General features: G+C 43.9%; 1 protein-coding gene across 1 annotated transcript in view; it reads left to right on the top strand.

Moving 5' to 3' along the window:
- The window catches only part of ACOXL (acyl-CoA oxidase like), a 687,302-nt gene that overhangs the window by 264,199 nt on the left and 401,376 nt on the right, over positions 1–21,727 (top strand). The window contains exon 10 of the mRNA XM_082249749.1: positions 12,945–12,979. Coding sequence (XP_082105875.1) covers positions 12,945–12,979 — 35 coding nt within the window. The remainder of the gene's footprint in view (positions 1–12,944; positions 12,980–21,727) is intronic.

Below are 21,727 nucleotides of genomic sequence, written 5' to 3'. Positions count from 1 at the left end.
ATCATTGGTGTCAGTGGAGGTAAGGTGCCTCTTATCAAGGGGAGGAGTAGTGCCCAAGGGCCGGATAAAGGCAAACAAAGGGCCACACCCCTACTCTAAATGACCTAATGTGCATGGACACGTAGGATAACATTAGTTGCTTTTACAGGCAACGCCCTAAACTCCTCTAGGAGCAGCATTTTTTTTTAAAGCTATTGTGGACCCTAGGTTTAGCAGCTACAAAAACTGCTCCAACCGCTTAGGCGGTCAGAGTAGAAGTGTGAGAGGTTACCTGTCAAAACTAGGTACCCCCAAAAACAAAAAAAAAAACAAATGTGGTGGCAGTGAAGAAAAGCAGAACTTCAGTTTTTAAGCGGGACAGTAGAAGACGTAAATTTTTCTGTTAAACAATTGCCACTCCTAGGCGTCTTTCACACATGCAGTTGGGGGAAAGGCGTTAAACACAAGCAGTTGGGTCACCATTTTTACCACCTGGCGACTGCCCACCTAAAGTCCACAATACAGCTGGTGGGAGCTGTTCACATGGTGCTGCCCAATGCTTTTTGTCACAGGCATAACACATTTAAAGCACTATGTTGAATTGACAGACCGTCTGTAAAATTTGGCCATTCAAGTCAGAGGCTGCGCTGCAACGGTGAACCAAAGCTTGGCTTCTGGTTGCAGCATAATAGTCCCATTGTAAATTGCCATTCAGTACAAAAAATCAGGCATTCAGGAGGCGGATAGATCACCTCCTAAATGACTGACAGGGGCTACTTAGCCGCACTTGACAAAACAATACACTGCTAGGTCCACACTAGCCTATTTTGATCAGCGGTGGTTCACTTTTCAGAGAATTGGCTAGACTAATTCATAGAATAGTGACTGAAGACTGTTCAACGGCTGTGCTTTATAAAATGCTGCACATCCCTCGGAATGGTGAGAAGATCTAATTATACACGTGCTCTGCTATGTGAGAAAAGTAAACACAGACAATCATTTCTATCTACTGCATAATATACCCTGAAGCTAAATTGCACAGTAAATAGGAGGTTTTTGGATGGTAGGGAAGGGACATTAAAAGAGAAGAGAACGTTGCTAATAACTACATTAATAAAAGAAAGCTAAAGCCCATCTCAAACTTAGCCAACTTGTCCAGTCATGTGTCGGAGTCACAGTCCTCCTTGATTTCCTCCATTGGCTGCATTAGCAGTGCGCAATCCTCAATGCATAGCACTCTTCTGTGAGAACAGGATGCATGGCGACCCAACCACAGGCTGTGTGTCTGTGACAGCCTGGCCTTGCAGAATACTTTATCATGCATATTCTGGGCACAGGTGTTCTCTTGGGTGTTGTATTGATCTTAATGTACGCTTGATGCACAAATAACTCAGTTGCGCTAATAAGTGCACTTTTGGATATTAACCACTTGCCGACCAGCCGCCGTACTTATACAGCGGTAGGTCGGCTCTGTCCTGCGAAACGACATACCTGTACGTCCTTTTGCTGGAACGCTAGCGGGGGGCGCATGCACCAATTTGGCCACAGGAGCATCCAATCAGTGGGTCCGGCAGCCGCATTTGTCGACGGGCACCCACGATCGCTCCCCATGGAGACAGAACGGCAGTTTGCCATTGTAAACACGGCGGACCGCTGTTCTTTCAGTAATGAACACAGGTCTCTGTGTTCATTAAGCAAGCCCATCCCCAACACAGTTAGAAAGCACACCATAGGGACACATTTAACCCATTGATTGCCCCTGGTGTTAACACCTTCTCTGCCATGTCATTACTACAGTAACAATTATTGTTTAAATGTTACAAAGAATATAACAGAATATGTAAAAAGGAAATCAGGGACGCAAACATTCAAAATGAACGACAGATAGCAAAAGATAGGACAAACCCCAAAAATTCTTCAAATATATTAACAGTAAAAAGGTTAGGTTTGAGCATGTAGGCCCTTTACAAAATAATCAGGAATTGGTGACTGGGGACAAAGAGAAGGCACATTTATTAAATACTTTCTTCAGCTCTGTATATACAAAGTAGCATGGGGGAGCTCATGACCATAATGAGGACAGTATTGACACAGCTCCAAATGATCCACAATGGCTCAAAAGTGATATGGTCCAGAAATATTTGGACAGAATAAGGGTGGATAAAGCGCCTGGACCAGATGGCATCCACCCACGCAACCTAAAAGAATTGAACGCTGTAATTTCTAAGCCTTTGTTTCTAATTTTTAGGGACTCGTTAAGGACTGGAATAGTACCACTGGATTGGCATAGGTCCAATGTGGTGCCTATATTTAAAAAGGGATCAAAGTCTTTGCCAAGTAACTATAGACCTGTTAGTTTAACTTCTATAGTTGGGAAGAAACTGGAGAGTTTAATAAAAGACCACATATATGAGTTCTTGCTGAAAAAAAAAAATATATTTTAAGCAACAGACCGCATGAATTCATGAAAGACAGAAGTTGTCAAACAAACCTGATTTCTTTTTATGAGGAGGTAAGTAAAACCTTGGACAGAGGGGTGGCTGTGGACGTAGTATACTTGGATTTTGCAAAAGCATTTGACACAGTTCCCTACACACAGCTAATGTGTAAGGTAAAGTCTACTGGCTTGGAAAGATCGGTTTGTAATTGGATAGAAAATTGGCTAAAAGATAGAATTCAGAGAGTAGTGGTTAATGATTCTTACTCTGAATGGTCTAAGGTTATCAGTGGTGTACCCCAAGGTTCAGTGATGGGACCCTTACTTTTTAATATCTTTATGAATGATATAGGGTCTGGGATTAAAAGTACCATTTCAGTCTTTGCAGATGACGCCAAGCTTTGCAGTGGAATAACTTCTTTACAGAATGTCTCCAACTTACAAGCTAACCTCAATGCACTGTTTCATTGGGCAACTATGTGGCAAATGAGGTTTAATGTTGATAAATATAAAGTTATGCACTTGGGGGCTAAGAATATGCATGCATCATACATACTAGGTGGAGTAGAACTGTGGGAATCCATAGCGGAGAAGGATCTGGGTGTTCTGGTAGATCATAAGCTTAATAATAGCATGCAATGCCAAGCTGCTGTTGCCAAAGCAAGCAAAGTCCTTTCTTGTATTAACAGAGGCATGGACTCCAGAGAGTGAGATATCATTTTGCCCCTGTACAGATCATTAGTAAGACCTCATCTGGAATATGCAGTTCAGTTTTGGGCACCAGTTCTTAAAAAGGATATCGGGGAACTGGAGAAAGTGTAGAGAAGGGCAACCAAACTGATAAGAGGCATGGAGGACCTCCGCTATGAGAAAAGATTAGAAGAACTGAATTTATTCTCTCTTGAGAAGAGGAGATTAAGGGGGGATATGATCAACATGTATAAATACATAAAGGGTCTATATAGTGAACTTGGTGTTGAGTTGTTTTTTCAATTTAAGGTCAACACAGAGGACAAGGGGGCACTCTTTACATCTAGAGGAAAACAGATTTAGTCTCCAAATACGGAAAGGTTTCCTCACCGTAAGAGCTGTGAAAATGTGGAATAGACTCCCTCCAGAGGTGGTTCTGGCTAGCTCACTAGATTGCTTTAAAAAAGGCCTGGATTATTTCCTAGGTGTACATAATATAAATGGGTATTACATTTTTTTTTAGGTAAAGTTGATCCAGGAAATATCTGATTGCCTCTCGGGGGATTACGAAGGAATTTTTTCCCCTGCTGTAGCAAATTTGGATCATGCTTTTCTGGGGTTTTTTTCTGCTTTCCTCCTGGATCAACTGCGGGTATAGGATTGTGTATATGGGATTGTATGGTTGGGTTTTCAATACTGTTTTTTTTTTTTGTTTGAACCAGATGTCTTTTTTCAACCTGACTAACTATGTAACTATATATGTACAGTAACAGTGCATATTTGTAGCAGTGATTACTGTAGTAATGTCACTGGTCCCCCCAAAAGCAGCCTTGTTCCCCCACTCTGTGACACAGGATTTTACAAGATGGGGTGTCCAGGGGGGGACAACTCCCCTTTATTTCAAAAAACCATAGTGAACAAATTATTGTTTACGTTTGAATATGTTCTGTACCTCAACATGCGTTATGTAACAACCCTGCTTCAATGTTATTCTGTACCCTCTTCTGTATTTACTCTTTATAAACTCAATATTACTGAATAACTGATCCCCCCAAAGTGTCAAAAATGTCAGGTGTCCGATCTGTCCGCCGCAGTGTTACAGTTCCGCTAAAAATCGCTGATCGCCACCTTTTCTTTCAAATTAAATTTAAAAAAATTACATAAATCTTTGCCCTAGTTTGTAGATGCGATAACTTTTATGCAAACCAGTCAGTATACGCTTATTGATTTTTTTTTTTTTTACAAAAAATATGTAGCAGAATACATATTGGCCTAAAATGATGAAAAAAATTAATTTTTTAATTTTTTTTTTTATTGGGAATGTTTTTATAATAGAAAGTAAAAAATATTGTTTTTTTTCAGAATTGTCGCTCTTTTTTTTGTATATAGCGCAAAATAAAAAATCGCAGAGGTGATCAAATACCACCAAAAGAAAAAAAGGTGGGAAAAAAAGGATATTGATTTTATTTGGGTAAAGCGTCGCATGACCGTGCAATTGTCAGTTAAAATAACACAGTGTCGTATCGTGAAAAATGGCCTGGTCATTAAGGGGGTAAAACCTTCAGTTCCAGAAGTGGTTAATATACGACAAGCGCAATTAATCCCGTTGTACTAAAAAGCACAGTTCTCAGCTCTTTTGTATAAGGTAATGGAGGGCGCTCAGAAGTATCAAGTAATACAGACTGAATGTCAATAGAATGTCCTGCCTAAAGCATTGAGCTCAGTTTTATTTATGGGACAATCAATCAGTTTCAATTGTATAGTTACATGTACAGTCAAACTAATCAAGAACCCTCTTGCCTTCCAGATAGGACCAAAACCATGTGCCACCCCAAAAGCATACCTCAAGTCCGTATAGATGTTGATCCTCTGATCTTTATGGATCTCACAGGCCCTTGCTAGTGCCCACAGCTTAGCTTCATGTGCAGACATATGTGAGCTCAATGAACCCTTCTTCACTGGCTGCAGTCACTACATAATCTGTGTGTGGCTTACCATCCGGGGTGAAATACCTGGAACCATCAACAAAAAGGTTCTTCACATCTGGGATGGGAGTCTCCTTCACCGGACTGACAGCCGCTGATTCCCATTCCATCAAAGAAAAGCAGTCATGTTGCTTCTCAATGTGTTGTCTTACTAGTTTGGAAAATTGGTTATAGGTCAGAAGATTAGTATTGTTAGTTTGAAAGTTTTGAAAATTTTCATTTTTCACACCATTATCTCCCCCTCTCTCTTCCTCAATAAACGGAAGAAGAGATGCTGGGTTCAAAATGGAGCATCGTCTTAGAGTCAGATTAGTAGGTGTTAGGAGAGCCACTTCATACTTAGTCAATCTGGCAGCAGAAAGGTGTTTTGTCTGGGCTTGATTTAGGATCTCCTGCACTGAATGGGGAGTATAGAGGGTCAATGGGGAGTCCAAAACTATGTCACCTACATTCTGTAACAATACAGCGCAGGCAGCCACAGCTCAAACACATCCCAGTGAGCCTCGGATGATTGGGTCTAGGGCAGTTGACAGGTACATGATGGGTCCGTTACCTGGACCCATGTAGTTAGGTCAATACCCCAGTTGCATGGCCCTTGCTTTCTTGGCAAAAAAGATAAAAGGGAAGGTCCTAGTTGGGCAGACCTAATGCAGGTGCCTTGGAGAGTTCCTGGGTCAAATCCTGTAGGCTTGACCAGTGGTTGTCAGACAATTGAAAAGGTGTTTGTAATGTTAGTTTGTAAAGGGGTCCCAGTTTCTGCAGTAGTTGACAAGTCCGAGAATGACTCTCAATTACCGAGTGTTCCGAGGTCTCTTGATGTCTTTCAATGTCTCTACTCTATGGGTGGTTAGATGTTGGATACCCTGAGATATGCAATGTCCTAGAAAGATAGCCTTCTCCTTGCAGCCTAGCCTACAATGGAGAGGTTTAGTTGTTTACAAAGACACTATCTGACCCGTGAGACCTATGGTTGGTGTTATTTCTCCCGAGAGGGGAACCTTTTCTCTAAGATCTTTAGATTTCAAAATGGTTTGGCTGTACCAGTGTCAATGAGGCAAGGGAGGAGATATTTTATTTCCTTGACAAACAAGTTGATGTGGGCTGAGACCAGTTTACCAACGTCCTATGATGAATCATAGCCGTCGCTACCCATTCCTACAACTGGAGTTTCTGGATCATCCGGTATAAATTGCCACTAACCCCGTGGACCAGATCGTTCGTCCAGTCAATTGCATCTCATGGCCTGTCTTTCCACATCCATAGCAAATTTATGATTTCCTGCGTTGGGTGTTTTCTCGAAACCCTCGACTTGTTCACTCGCCTTTTCGGTCTGCCATTCGCTCTGAAATTCGCTCTGGGTAAGGGGCTTAAGAAACAAAAACCTTAGATGTCTTATCCTGTTTCTTTCGATCCACCGCTCTATAGTGGAAAGAGTGGATAGAATTGAGGGCATAGACATCTCATTGAATTTGAGCCTGGCTATCAATAACTGGTCTGGAATTTTCGTATGGATCCCTCAAACCATTTGGCTTTTGTTTCTAGTCTAAATTCCCCTTGACTCACACAACGTTTGCAAATCCCAGTTTGAACAGAGCTCATAGTTAGCAGAAGAGTGGGAAGGAGAGGCTTCAGATGTTATTATAGTATTAGCTGATCCGGCTTGTCTCACCAGAGTTAGACCAGGGAGAGCTTCCTCCGCTTCCCTTACTGGATCACCAAACTCGGCAATCCCCTCGGACCAAGTATACATAATGCGGTTCTTCTGGATTGAAACTGCCTTCTGAACACCTTGCCGATTTACCATTATAGACCTTTAAAGCCACAATTGCGCTATATCCAATGTCTTTGTTGCCTGGAGCCTGGTTCTAAACTCAGTGAGGAGTTTCTCCCATCTTCAAGTATCAAAGGTACCTTCCAAGGGAATGCACCAAGCTGTTCCCTTGGACCATTTGTGTCACTCTTTAAGGGGTCTCCTGGCCCGAGCCCCAAACCCAGACCTTATGTACTGCAAAGCTGTTTGGCGTGGGGGGAGGGGGCTCTTTTTCCTTCCCTTACATGGATGGCCCATTGCCCATGATGACTCGAATCGGCTTTTAATACAGTGGCCCTGTGTCCAGGGGCACCTTTGCCACCCACCTTTTGGAGCAGTACCGCCCAGTGACTATTCTCACGGTACTGGCTTGGTTCTGGACTCTGATTATTTTACACGGCCACACGTGGGTGGGTTTAGAATCTACTCCTTCACATTGTATGTTAAAACAGATATGTATCAATTTCCCGTTTTCACCCAGTCCGACCTAAAGTACACACGTTAGTTTTAACCTACTCCTTGTTGCCAAACAACCCGGGAGTACCATGAAATCCTCCCCTATACAAACCTTTGTGACTTCTATCTATTCCTAGATGGAATCACAACTATTGGGATGCCGGTTACCGTCTACTCACAGAATGTACAATGTCTCTACCCAAAACCCAAATTTTAGCACAGAAAGTACTATCGCCACAAAATAGCCGCAAATCTGCACAAAACTAAAATGATTCTACCCGAAAACTGAATCCAGTGCAAAAATTGATTAGTCACTCAACACTGAATTCCACCGCCAAAAACAAATATATACTGACGGAAGACAAGCACAGTGTGGGTTGTGGTTCTGTTAGAGTTCTACAAAAAAAACATAAAACGCTATACAAAAATATCTACACCCGACAAACGAAAATTAAACACAAAAACAGGTTTCACTAAACACTGAAATTCAATGAAAAATAAATCAGTTCTACCGAAAACTAGATTTCCTGCCGAAAACTGCCGCAAACCAATATTATTTCCAACCCAGAAACGGAACAATTTCCTCTCAGGAATGAATCTGTCTAACAATAGAATAGTTCTGCCCGGTATACTACTATACCACCAAAATCTACATGGCCCGATATTCTATTGTTAGAAAACGAACATTGCTCCATGGGAATGCAAGAAATTACCATGCCCAGTAAAATATATATTTACAGGAAAATAATGTACTTAATATAATTTATGGTATTATGAGTAGGGATGCACCGATCCGGCTTTTTTGGAGCCGATACCGATATCTGGCGAGGTGAAATCGCCGATACCGATACGGAACCGATCCGGAGCTACACACAAAGCAAGCCGCTGCAAAGCCGCTGCTTCATGTGTGTGGCTCCTCCATTCACAGGCGAAGTGCATCTGATATCACTCCGCCTGTGAGCCAGACCTATACAGGAAGTAGCGGCTCCCATCCCATACTAGTACTGCACCTAGTAAGGGATGGCTGAGCCGTTGCTCAGCAAAAACCGGATCGGCCCGTGGGACGGCTGAACTTTACCGATCTCCGATCCAGCTATTTTGTCCGGATCGGGGCCGATTTCCGATTCGAATATCGGATCGGTGCATCCCTAATTATGAGGAGACATGGGCCTGATTTGTACTTACAAGACTCCCGTCTCTCAATAGACAAAAGCTTCAGCTTGGTGCCTTCAAAGCCAAATGTTATGCATTGTAATTAGAATTTGCCCCTTTTGTCTGTAGGGCTTCTGAACAGTCATTGTGTCTCCATTTGGGTATAAGACCTAACATGCTAATTTGGGGACTGTTTATCCTAAAGTCTAGAGTGATCGCAGATTTAACGAATGTAAACATGCTGTAGACATTAAGTTACCAGAGATCTTAATTATGGTGTGATAAGCATGAAAGTCAAGTAGGCTTGAGTTCCATCCAGTCACGTTCTTGAAAGATTTGGTTGCACCAATCAGAAATTGCTCCACGCAAAACCCACTTTACAGTAAAGCACTGACAAAAACGTTTAACATATACTGCAGCCCCGTATAGTACAAAAAAAACCCTTTAGGCTATATTGACTGGGAACCTACAGAAGACAACAGTATAGTTTTTTCCCCCGATCAATACACCCACCCCAAATTACAAATATTAAAAAAAATAAACCCAGTCGTCATACAAAAAGAGGAAAGCAAAAGAAGGTTCTTTTGCTGAGCGGAGTTGACCTTACACCGCAGACAGAAAAAACGAATACTGGTCTCAGGGCAACAAAAAATGTCAAAAGCTGAAATAAAGTTTGTCTTACCAAACGGCCAGCCTTTTTGTTGTATTGGACCCGAATTCGTCTTCCCCCCTCTCGGTCAGCTGTAAAGGAAACTCCTTCGGCTCCTTAAACTACCTGGCTCGCCAACTGTATTGGATCTTAATGTACGCTTAATGCGCAGATAACCCAGTTGCGCTAATAAGTGCACTTTTGGATATTAATATGAGCCAAGCGCAATTAATCCCATTGTGCTTAAAAAGCACAGTTCTCAGAGTTCTCAGCTCTTTTGTATAAGGTAATGGAGCGCGCTCAGCAGTACACAGTAATTTAGACACACGGGCTGTTTTCACATTGGATCATCAATAGAATGTCATGCCTAAATCATTGAGCTCTGTTTTTTTATGGGACTACACAGGGATAACAGCAGGAAGTGATGGCAATATAACATCAGCCACTCAGTTCCAAATGTACAGTCACTGTACACAAGTTACTCATATAGAATCAGCCAATGACACACCTGCATACATTCAAATATATAATAGAGAGGGTGAGTACACAATTGTGAACGAGCAGAACAGCGTGCACAGCTTCCTGCCATTGGTGCGTGGAAATCCGCACACCATAGTTAACAATGAAACCCATGTGTAAGGGAATTTGCGTCTAACACTACACAGTGAAACCAGCGTGTAGAACTGTGAACGCTGCTCTGATCAAACCCGTGCATGCATTTCTGCCACTATTACTAGCGTGGATCCCAGTCCGCAAGGTTCAGAGAACAATGCCCAATAGAATTATACTACTATTCCCATAGACATGAGGCTATCTGCAGGGAAAGAGCCATGCTGTTTCCAATATGGTGATCAGGCACAGTAGAAAGACATGAGCGTGTATCCCTTCATAAAGGCAGATGGATATCAAAAGGATATTGACTTCACAGAGCAAACATATCCCCGTCAAGCGAACAAATCTGCACATTATACAGGGACCCCCGCTGGTGGTCACATCCTTGCTGCTTGATCCTTTAACTCCACACCGCAATACACATAGATCTCTACCGGCAAACAGACCCGTGCATGGAGTGTTTGCCGGCGTAGATTTCTATGTAGAGCAAACGTGTCTACATATCTAAAGGAAGGTTTTCGCTGCCAGTAGTCTTTCCTCAATGCCGGTTCGCCCGTACATGCTCTAATGAGCGTATTGCAAGTAAACCGACAACAGGAGCCATAATTAATGACAGGCTAAAAAAAAAAAAAACATCCTGAAAAATGTCCACACTAGTTCTAATAAAGTTTCCACAACCGTGTGAACATTTATCACCCACAGCAATACTCTGACTAAACATATTTAATTGAATCTGTATATATTTTTATTTATTAAACTTCTAGATCACAGGTGTCAAACACAAGGCCCGTGGACCGAATATGGCCCTCGCACCTCTCCTGCAGCTACCCCCTCATCTCTGTCCCTACCTTGTCTCTGCAGTCGACAGCAGAGAGGAGGACAGAACTCCTCATACAGATTCTGTACCTCTCTGTTCAACTGCAGCACCACCTCATCTCTGCCTCCCCTGGTCTCCGTAAACTCCAGCCTCTCCTCTGGTCCTCCTCCAGACCCTGCACTTTCTGCTTCCCAGCCCCATGCAGGAAAAAGCACAAGGTAAAGAGGGTGCACTGTGATGTAAGGGAAGGTGGGGGACTTTTCACTTCTGATAGTGTTTTTTTTTTTACATCTGATGTAAAGGGGAGTGGGGTGCTCTGGACATCTAGTCTACAACTACAGCCGGCCCTTTGAGGACAACCATAATGCTGGTGCGGCCCTCGATGAAATTGTGTTTGACACCCCTGTTCTAGATAGTGCATAGTTGAAATTGATAGGAAGGAGTACCCTTTGATCCTATTAGAAGTACCCTTGTAGGTGCACATTTCACCATTGGTTTAAACATTTGGTCTATAAAGATATGATGGTGTAAAATGTGGATTGCTAAATATTTCTGCCTTTATTTTTTATGATTGGGATGAATATTCGGTCTGACATTGATACAGAAATTGAACTTTCCTAAAAGCTCACGCATTTGTTTGCTGAATAGGTCGAAATGCATCCTGTGGGTGGCCCTGTAAGCACCACCCAGTTTGGCAAAATTTAATTAAAAAATTGACTAAGCTGGATTGAAAATTATCGGCTGGACAGTGGCTGAACTCTATCAATCACTGTTTGACAACGCCACTGTGTGCAGGCAGATGCCAGAGTGGCTGAATACAATAGCTGGCAGTAGAGATTCCTCCATCCACGTTGTTTAACGTGAATGGGGGAACCAACTGTTTGGCAAACTTAACTCATCATCTACCAAGGTACATTTATAAATGTCCTGGTATTCAGAGGGTTAAAGCAAGCTCCTGAATTCCTGACAGCAGTTGGATCACTTTTTGGATAGGCTAGTGTGAACCTACTCTAATTCATTCATCTAATTAGACTAATTCATTTGTACAGTAGTGACTGAAGACTGTCTGTTCTACAGCTCAGCTTTATAAAACCCTGCACATCCCACGCAATTGCGACAACACCTAATTATACATGTGCTCTGCTATGTGAGAAAAGTAAACACAAACTGTTTCTACTGCAAGAAATAGCCTGAAGCTAACTTATTCAGTAAAAAGGAGGCTTGTAAATGGTAGGGAAGGTAATACCAGGACGTTTTTAAATGTACATTGGTAGAAAAGGAGATAAGCTAGCCAAACAGTTGGAAGAACAGAAAATCAGTTGATTTCCCCATTCACGTAGAGCAAGCTCATGGCTGCAGCAGCCTGCTGTTGGTTTTTAGAGGCAGTTAAGGGCTTTAGTAATCTGGGTGGCTCTATAGAAGACTTTTTCAACCAGGGTTCCATTGCCAAATGTTTCAAAATTGTCCAAAAATGGTATACAAGCCAGTGGGTGGATGAAGCCTGCCTTTTAATTACACAAAGACGCAAGTTTTCATTGTGCACCATTACAACCTTCCAGCTGCCAGCATCCTAACAATCAATGACAACCAGTGACAAAAACACTGGAATATTAGACAGTACCAGTTTGCAAGCGTGGAGGAATAAATCCGCTCTAACGTTGGATGCCCTACGTGTGGATGTTGCTGCATTATGTAAAACTATTAGTTTAGTTTTTTACATTTTAGAATGAGTAGCCTCCAGATTGTGCATAGTTTTAAAGGGTGCCTTACCTCAAAAAAAGGTTGAGAAACTCTGGTCTACCAGAGTGCTCAACCTGTGGTCCTCCAGCTGTTGCAGAACAAAGTCCCATCATGCCTCTGCCTTTAGGGGTCATGCTTGTAACAGTCAGCCTTGCAATGCCTCATGGAACTTGCCACAGGTTACGCACCCATGCTTTATATAACCTTTTGATCACTTTTATGGGGCTTTTGAAGCTGCACCCCCTCCCTTCCCCAAGAAAGGCATGCGGTGGCTTCTGGACTCCCTCTGGGAAGTCTCCAAAATAAATCTCTTGCAATCCCCCCTTGAAGGTTCCGACCCCATGGTTACAGACTACTGTATATACTGTAAAGTATTTGGTATTCCCAAAATATGATATATGGTATTGTATAAATTTTTATCCCCGCTGCAAAATATTTGGAAAATAACTTGAATAAAATGTATTTTTGCTTGTTGAAACATTTTGCATAAAATCCTGTTTTTTTTTTTTGAATATCTATTAAAAATGTCCTATGTCACAACAAATCTTGGTCATTCATAAGTCTACAGTTTTTCTCTTATTCTGACTTAACTAAGAGAAATTTTTTTTTTCTTGCAGCTTGGACTGACCATAGCAATCCGCTACAGCCACAGGTAAAGAATCGTGTTTCATTGCTTTTTTGTCTGAAATGTGGATTAAACTAAGTATTATTTAATCTTCTCTTACGTGCGCTTTACAGCTGTTACATGGGCTGCTTGGTGGGATGGCAGCTTCATGTTGCATGATTCTGTGCTTCACCTACATCATCAGGTATTGTTGAGAATAGCTGTCTGCCTAATGAAATGGTTCAACATTTGTTGTTCCTAGATTACAACATGCAATGCAACAGCCATTTTTGTCATCTAAGCTAAAATGCTTTATTGTACATAACCCTTAAGAATACTTCTCAACATGATTATTATTTTAATTAAAAATGCCTACACAACTGCTTTAACCACTTCAATACAGGGCACTTTCACCCTCTTCCTGCCCAGGCCAATTTTCAGCTTTTAGCGCTGTTGCAATTTGAATGACAATTGCGCGGTCATACAACACTTTACCTAAACCAGATTTATGCCATTTTTTCCCACAAATAGGGCGTTCTTTTGGTGGTATTTAATCACCGCAGGGTTTTTTCTTTTTTGCTAAACAAATAAAAAAAAGACCGAAAAGTTTGAAAAACTTTTTTTTGTTTGTTATAAAATTTTGTAAACAAATATGTTTTTTCCTGCACTGATGAGGCCGCACTGACAGGCACTGATGAGGAGGCACTGATGGGGTGGCACTGATGATGAGGCACTAATATGCAGTACTGATGGGCACTGATATGTGGCACTGATAGGTAGCACTGATATGCATCATTGGTGGGCACTGACAGGCAGCACTGATGAGCACTGATAGACGGCACTGATAGGTGGCACTGATGGGCACTAATAGGTGGCACTGATAGGCGGCACTGATGGGCACTAATAGGCGGGACTGATGGGCACTGATAGGCGGCGCTGATTGGCATAGGTGGGCGGCACTGATAGATGGCAATGATGGACAGCACTGATCAGGAGGGCGCTGGCAGGCTCCCTGAGCACTGATTGGCATCCTTGGTGGCATGGGTGTGCAATCCCTGGTGGCTCTAGTGGCACCCCCCAATGGTTTGCTCTGGTAATCAATGCTCTTGCTCTTGCAATGCACAGACCCCCCTCCCCGTCAGGAGAGCCGCCGATCGGCTCTCCTCTACTCACGCCTGTAAGATGCGAGCTGAGTAAAGCCGATCAACGGCACTTCCTATTTACTATGTGACCAGCTGTGATTGGACACAGCTGGTCACATGGTAAAGAGCCTACGTCATAGGCTCTTTACCGAATCGGAGATGCGGTGTGTCAGAGAGACACACCACACCACCGATCGCTGCTCTGTGCACCCAGTCAGGCTAGTGCAACTACTTTGCCGCCATCATTTTACTATATGACGGGCGGCAAGTGGATGGAAAGGTTCTTTGATCACAAGACCAACCACCATGAGATATCAGAGAATCTGTTTCTGGAGCCAAGGTATTTCCTGCCTGTTTCCTTTTGTGACTTTAAAACATATTTCCACTTTTGCAGTCAAATTTGAGAAAAACCCACTGTATGTTTGTTTTGTGTTCCCATTCATAAGGCATGCCATAAATATATATATATATATATATATATATGTATATATATATATATATATATATATGATTTTTCTTTTTTTTTTCTTTAATATTTCTAACCTTTTTAGATAGTTACATAGTTAGTGAGGTTGAAAAAAGACATCAGTCCATCCAGTTCAACCTATGATGCGTGTGTGTGTTTGCTTTTAACCGTACATTGTATACCCCTGTATGTTGTGGTCTTTAAGGTGTCCATCTAATAGTTTTTTGAAACTATCAATGCTCCCTGCTGATATGACTGCTTGTGGAAGAGAATTCCACATCCTTACCGCTCTTACAGTGAAGAACCCCTTACGCACTTTAAGGTTAAACCGCCTTTCCTCTAGTTTTAGTGAGTGGCCACGTGTCTTATTGTATCTCCTTTCTCTGAATAGTTTGTTCCTTATGCTCGGGTCACCAGTACAGTATTTGTACATTGATATCATATCCCCCCTCAATCGTCTTTTCTCCAGAGAGAAAAGGTTCAGGGCTTGTAGTCTTTCCTCATAGCTGATGTCCTCCATTCCCCTAATTATTTTTGTTGCCCTTCTCTGGACTTTCTCCAGTTCCAGCACATCCTTCCTGAGGACCGGTGCCCAGAACTGGACAGCATACTCCAGATGTGGCCGGACCAGAGTCTTGTAGAGTGGGAGAATAATCTCTTTATTTCTGGAGTGAATCCCCTTTTTTATACATCCCAGTATTCTGTTGGCTTTGCTTGCGGCGGCTTGGCATTGCATGCCACTGCCAAGCTTGTTGTCTACCAGTACCCCCAAGTCCTTTTCCATCCTAGACTCACCCAGAGGTTCCCCCCCTAGTGAGTAGCTTGCTTTCTGGTTTCTGGCCCCCAAGTGCATTACTTTACATTTATCAACATTAAACCTCATCTGCCATGTAGTTGCCCACCCCGTTATTTTGTTCAGGTCTGCTTGCAAGGTTTCCACATCCTGCATAGAAGATATTGGCATGCCTAGTTTAGTATCATCTGCAAATACTGAGATTGTGCTAGATATCCCCTCCTCTAGATCATTTATGAACAAATTAAACAGGATTGGTCCCAGGACAGAACCCTGGGGGACCCCACTTTCCACACCCGCCCAATCCGAGTACTCCCCATTAATCACCACCCTCTGTACTCTCCCCTGGAGCCAGTTCTCTATCCAGGTACTCACCTTCTGATCCATACCTACCTTCCTTAGTTTGTACAGTAATCGTTTGTGGGGAACGGTGTCAAAGGCCTTTGCAAAGTCCAGATACACCACATCCACAGGCTTACCTTTATCTAGGTGGCTGCTCACTTCATCGTAGAAGGTTAATAGATTGGTTTGGCACGAACGATTTTTCATGAATCCATGCTGATTACTACTTATAATACCGTTTTCATTACTAAAGTCTTGTATGTGGTCCCTTAACATCCCCTCCAAAATTTTGCAGACTACAGATGTTAGGCTGACCGGCCTATAGTTACCCGGGATATATCTCGGCCCCTTCTTAAATATTGGTACCACGTTGGCTTTTTTCCAATCAGCTGGCACCATACCCGTCTGTAAACTATCCTTAAAGATCAAGAATAATGGTCTGGCGATCACCTGGCTGAGCTCATTAAGAACCCTCGGGTGCAAGCCATCCGGTCCCGGGGATTTATTTATGTTAAGTTTCTCTAGTTTGGCTCTAAGTCTATCTTCTGTTAGCCATGGTGGCACTTCCTGAGGTGTATTATTTAGTTCGGCCTTACAAGCTGGGTTTTGTGAAGACTGAAGAGAAGAAATGATTTAACACTTCCGCCTTTTCTCTGTCCTCAGTGGCCATATTTCCTTTATCATCTTTTATGGGGCCAATGTGTTCTGGCCTCGCTTTCTTACTGTTTATATACTTAAAAAACTTCTTGGGGTTCTTTTTGCTCTCCTCCGCTATATGTCTCTCGTGTTCTATTTTAGCCGCCCTGATTTCGTCTTTACATTTCTTATTACACTCTTTGTAGTGCTTAAATGCTGCCAATGAGCCCTCAGTCTTGTATTTTTTGAAGGCCTTTTCCTTAGCACTAATATGCATTTTTATGTTGGAGTTTAGCCATCCAGGGTTTATTTTTGCTCTTTTAAATTTATTTCCCTTTGGAATGCACTGGTCAATCCCCCTGTTTAGTATACTCTTGAAGCACTCCCATTTTTCCTCCGTGTTCTTTGTTCCCAGGGTTCTATCCCAATTGATATTTTCTAGCAGTGACCGCAGTTTAGGGAAATTGGCTCTTTTGAAATTCAGTGTCCTTATATTACCCCTCTGCTTCCTATTACTGTAATTAATACTGAAACTTATTGACCTATGGTCACTGTTTCCCAAGTTGTCCCGTATTTCTATATCCGTGATCAGGTCTGTATCGTTGGTAATCAGTAGGTCAAGTACCGCATTGTTTCTTGTCGGTGCATTCACCATCTGACCCATGAAATTGTCCTGCAAAACATTTAGGAACTGCCTAGCCTTGGCTGAGTGCGCGGTTCCTTCTGCCCAGTCTATATCTGGATAATTAAAGTCCCCCATTATAATGACATTTCCCATCCTTGCTGCCAATCCTATCTGTAAAAGGAGGTCCGCCTTACCCTCCTCCCTCTGGTTGGGGGGCCTATAGCATACGCCCAATATTACCTTCCCCGCCGTGCCATCCCTTTGAAGCTCTACCCATAGGGATTCTGCCTCATCCTTAGCTCCATTATTAATATCATCCCTCATATTTACCTGTATGCTGTTCTTAATATACAGACATACCCCTCCCCCTTTTTTACCCTCTCTATCTCTGCGATAAAGGGAATACCCCTGAATGGTCGCCATCCAGTCATGAGAGCTGTCAAACCAAGTCTCAGTTATCCCCACAAAATCTAAGTCCTCCTCAAACATCAGTAGCTCCAGCTCTCCCATCTTGTTGGCCAGGCTTCTGGCATTGGTATACAAACCTCTTAATTTTGATCGGTTACAAATATCCTCATTTGATGTTTTTAGGCTGCTCTCTTGAATTTTCCCCATACCCACCCTGGGTATAGGAGCTCCGAACACCCTACCGCTAATGCCCCCATTTCTGCCCTCTGAAACTTGCTTTCCACTGGCTAATTCTACATCTGTACCCTCCCCCCCATTCCCTAGTTTAAAAGCCCCTCTAACTTTTTGGCCATCCTCTCACCCAGTACGGCTGCACCCACCCCATTTAGGTGCAATCCGTCCCTACCAAAGAGCCGGTGACCGACTGAGAAGTCGGCCCAGTTCTCCAGGAACCCGAAACCCTCCTTACTACACCAGCTCCTCAGCCACTCGTTAACTTCCCTAATCTCCCTCTGCCTCTCTGGTGTGGCTTGAGGTACAGGTTGTATTTCGGAAAATACTACCTTGGAGGTCCTAGTCCTCAACTTAGCGCCTAAGTCCCTGAAATCGTTTAGGACTCTCCGTCTTCCTCTGCCTATGTCATTGGTACCCACGTGTACCATGACAGCTGGGTCTTCCCCAGCCCCACCCAATAATCTGTCCATCCGATCCGCAATGTGCCGAACCCGAGCGCCCGGCAAACAACAGACTGTTCGGCACACACGGTCTTTGTCACAGATTACACTGTCTGTCCTTCTAATAATTGAGTCCCCTACCACCAGCACCTGTCTTTCCTTTCCCTTTCTCCCGGCCTCACTGGAGGAGTTCTTCCCCTGGCTGCTAGGGGCGTCACTCTGCTCCAGCAATGCTGGTCCCTGACTGGTTTCCCCAACATCACACAACGGGGCGTATCTATTGGGGTGCTCCAGCCCAGGATCAGCCTCCTTGCCTTGTTCCCTTCTACCCCTCCTAACTGTCACCCCTCTAAACTGCTCTGATGCCTGCACCTCCAATACTCCGCCCACCTCTGTGCAGACCCCTGCCTGCACCTGACTGGTACGATCCTGGCTCTCCTCCGGTATGGACATTCGACTCAGTGTTGCCAGCTGCTTCCCTAGATTCAGGACCTGAGCTTCCAGGGAAGCAACTTGCTTACATTTTGCGCATTCGTATTCGCCCTCGATCACATGTCCGAGGAACGCATACATATCACAAGATGTACACCGAGTCGCATCTCCACACCCGCCGGGCATTGTACCTACTATCTAATCTAATGGGGATTCAGTAATTTAAGTCTATCCTATGTGGCTATTTCCTGGCTTCCTAACGCTACCTTCTCACCCTCTGGTACTCCGCTTCACTCACTTGACACTCAGTTGCACAACACTCACAATCTCACAGCCCGGTCAGTCTCACGACACTCCCAGTCGCACCACCCGGTCAGTCGCACAACTCTCCTGTCGCACACACTCACAGTCTCACAGCCCGATTTAGTTGCACCACACTCACAATCGCACAGCCGGTCAGTCGCACATCACTCTCAGTTGCCCAACCCTCAGTTGCACAGCCCAGTCAGTCGCACCACACTCAGTCGCAAGGACACTCACCAGTCGCAAGGATACTCACCAGTCGCACGGACACTCACCAGTCGCAAGGACACTCCCAGTCGCACGGACACTCCCAGTCGCACGGACACTCACCAGTCGCACGGACACTCACCAGTCGCAAGGACACTCACCAGTCGCAAGGACACTCACCAGTCTCAAAGATGCTCACCAGTCGCAAGGATACTCACCAGTCGCACGGACACTCACCAGTCGCACGGACACTCACCAGTCGCACGGACACTCACCAGTCGCACGGACACTCACCAGTCGCACGGACACTCACCAGTCACAAGGACGCTCACCAGTCTCAAAGATGCTCACCAGTCGCAAGGATACTCACCAGTCGCACGGACACTCACCAGTCGCACGGACACTCACCAGTCGCAAGGACACTCACCAGTCGCACGGACACTCACCAGTCGCACGGACACTCACCAGTCGCAAGATGCTCACCAGTCGCAAGATGCTCACCAGTCGCAAGGACACTCACCAGTCGCAAGATGCTCACCAGTCGCAAGATGCTCACCAGTCGCAAGGACACTCACCAGTCGCAAGATGCTCACCAGTCGCAAGGACACTCACCAGTCGCAAGGACACTCACCAGTCGCAAGATGTTCACCAGTCGCAAGGACACTCACCAGTCGCAAGGACACTCACCAGTCGCAAGATGCTCACCAGTCGCTAGGATACTCCCCAGTCGCAAAGATACTCACCAGGTACTCTCAGAGCCTCAGTGTTCAACCTCAGTGACCAGTCCTGTGTGTGTCCCTTTAAGCCTGACACTTGCTTAAGCTCCTGCCTCCCTCCTCTGTCACTTGCCTATCAGTCTCCCCTCAGCTCCTCTCCCTGCCAAGTGTCAGGTCAGGTATTGTGCGTCTCCTCTGCCCCCCTGCCCTCTCTCTGTCTGTCTGTCTGCCGCCCGCTCGCCCTTGCGGGGGGGGGGGGTTACCACACCGCTCGCTGCCCGCACACCACGCTCTTTCCTCTGGGGGGGGGGGGGGTTCTCGCACCGCTCGCCGCCGCTCTTGTTAGGGAGATGTTTCTCAAGAAGAGGTGTTATGTCTGTTTTGCAAGGTTTTTGAACCACGTTAAAGTGAGTCTCTCCCAGGTCTGTCCTCATTACCATGCAATGCAAGAAGCCTAGGCTCTACACGTATAACTCTTGTTAGGACGGACAGTATACAAATCTAGTAACAGTTGATAGAAGATCAGTACAAACCGGGTTAATTATGGTAAATACAGCTGTCCAGGCCCCTAAGCAACCATATATACTGTGTGTGTATATACAGTATCTCACAAAAGTGAGTACACCCCTCACATTTTTGTAAATATTTTATTATATCTTTTCATGTGACAACACTGAAGAAATGACACTTTGCTACAATGTAAAATAGTGAGTGTATAGCTTGTATAACAGTGTAAATTTGCTGTCCCCTCAAAATAACACCACACACAGCCATTAATGTCTAAACCGCTAGCAACAAAAGGGGAGTACACCCCTAAGTGAAAATGTCCAAATTGGGCCCAATTAGCCAATTGGTGGTGGGAGTGTCATGGTCTTGGGCTGCATGAGTGCTGCCGACACTGGGGAGCTACACTTCATTAAGGGAACCATGAATGCCAACATGTACTGTGACATACTGAAGCAGAGCATGATTCCCTCCTTTCAGAGGCTGGGCCGCAGTGCAGTATTCCAACATGATAACGACCCCAAACACACCTCCAAGACGACCACTACCTTGCTAAAGAAGCTGAGGGTAAAGGTGATGGATTGGCCAAGCATGTCTCCAGACTTTAACCCTATTGAGCATCTGTGGGGCATCCTTAAACAGAAGGTGGAGGAGCGCAAGGTCTCTAACATCCACCAGCTCCGTGATATCATCATGGAGGAGTGGAAGAGGACTCCAGTGGCAACCTGTGAAACTCTGGTGAACTCCATGCCCAAGAGGGTTAAGGCAGTGCTGGAAAAACATGGTGGCCACACAAAATCTTGACACTTTGGGCTCAATCTGGACATTTTCACTTAGGAGTGTACTTACTTTTGTTGCCAGCGGTTATACATTAATAGCTGTGTTTTTTTTTTTTGAGGGGACGGCAAATTTACACCGTTATACAAGCTGTACACTCACTACTTTACATTGTAGCAAAATGAAATTTCTTCAGTGCTGTCACATAAAAAGATATTAAATATTTACAAAAATGTTAGGGGTGTACTCACTTTTGTGAGATTCTGTGTGTGTGTGTGTGTATGTATACATGTATACATATATATATATATATATATATATATATATATATATATATATATATATATATATATAAATACATTTAAAGTGATTGTACAATTTAAAGTGCTTGTAAAACAGTCGATTCGGTTTAAAATAGAAATGGAAGTCAAAACATTTTTGTAAGGTTATAAAAAAACATTTTAAAAAAGTTTTTACCTTTTTTATAAGTGATCACATTCCCTTTGTTCTGGGCTGCATAAGAGCTGGGCGGAGTAGAAGCAACATCACACTGAGCTTGCCAGTGATTGGCTGGGCAGCGGGGGAGTGTCAGAACAAGTCTGATCATTGGCAGAGAGTACACTTAGTTCCCTGTATTGCTAGAGAACTGACCACGATGTGCTCTTCTGCTTAGTGTGGTCAGTTCTGTCTTCTTATAACAGGTTAAAAAGCACAGTGCTCGTGCTGTCTAACCTGTCCCTCTGGAAGCTGTATAAAACCTGATCCTACCCA

Source organism: Pelophylax lessonae, assembly GCF_965119305.1.
Source record: "Pelophylax lessonae genome assembly, chromosome: 3".
NCBI classification, from domain to species: domain Eukaryota; kingdom Metazoa; phylum Chordata; class Amphibia; order Anura; family Ranidae; genus Pelophylax; species Pelophylax lessonae.
This window is presented reverse-complemented; position numbering and strand designations above follow the sequence as displayed.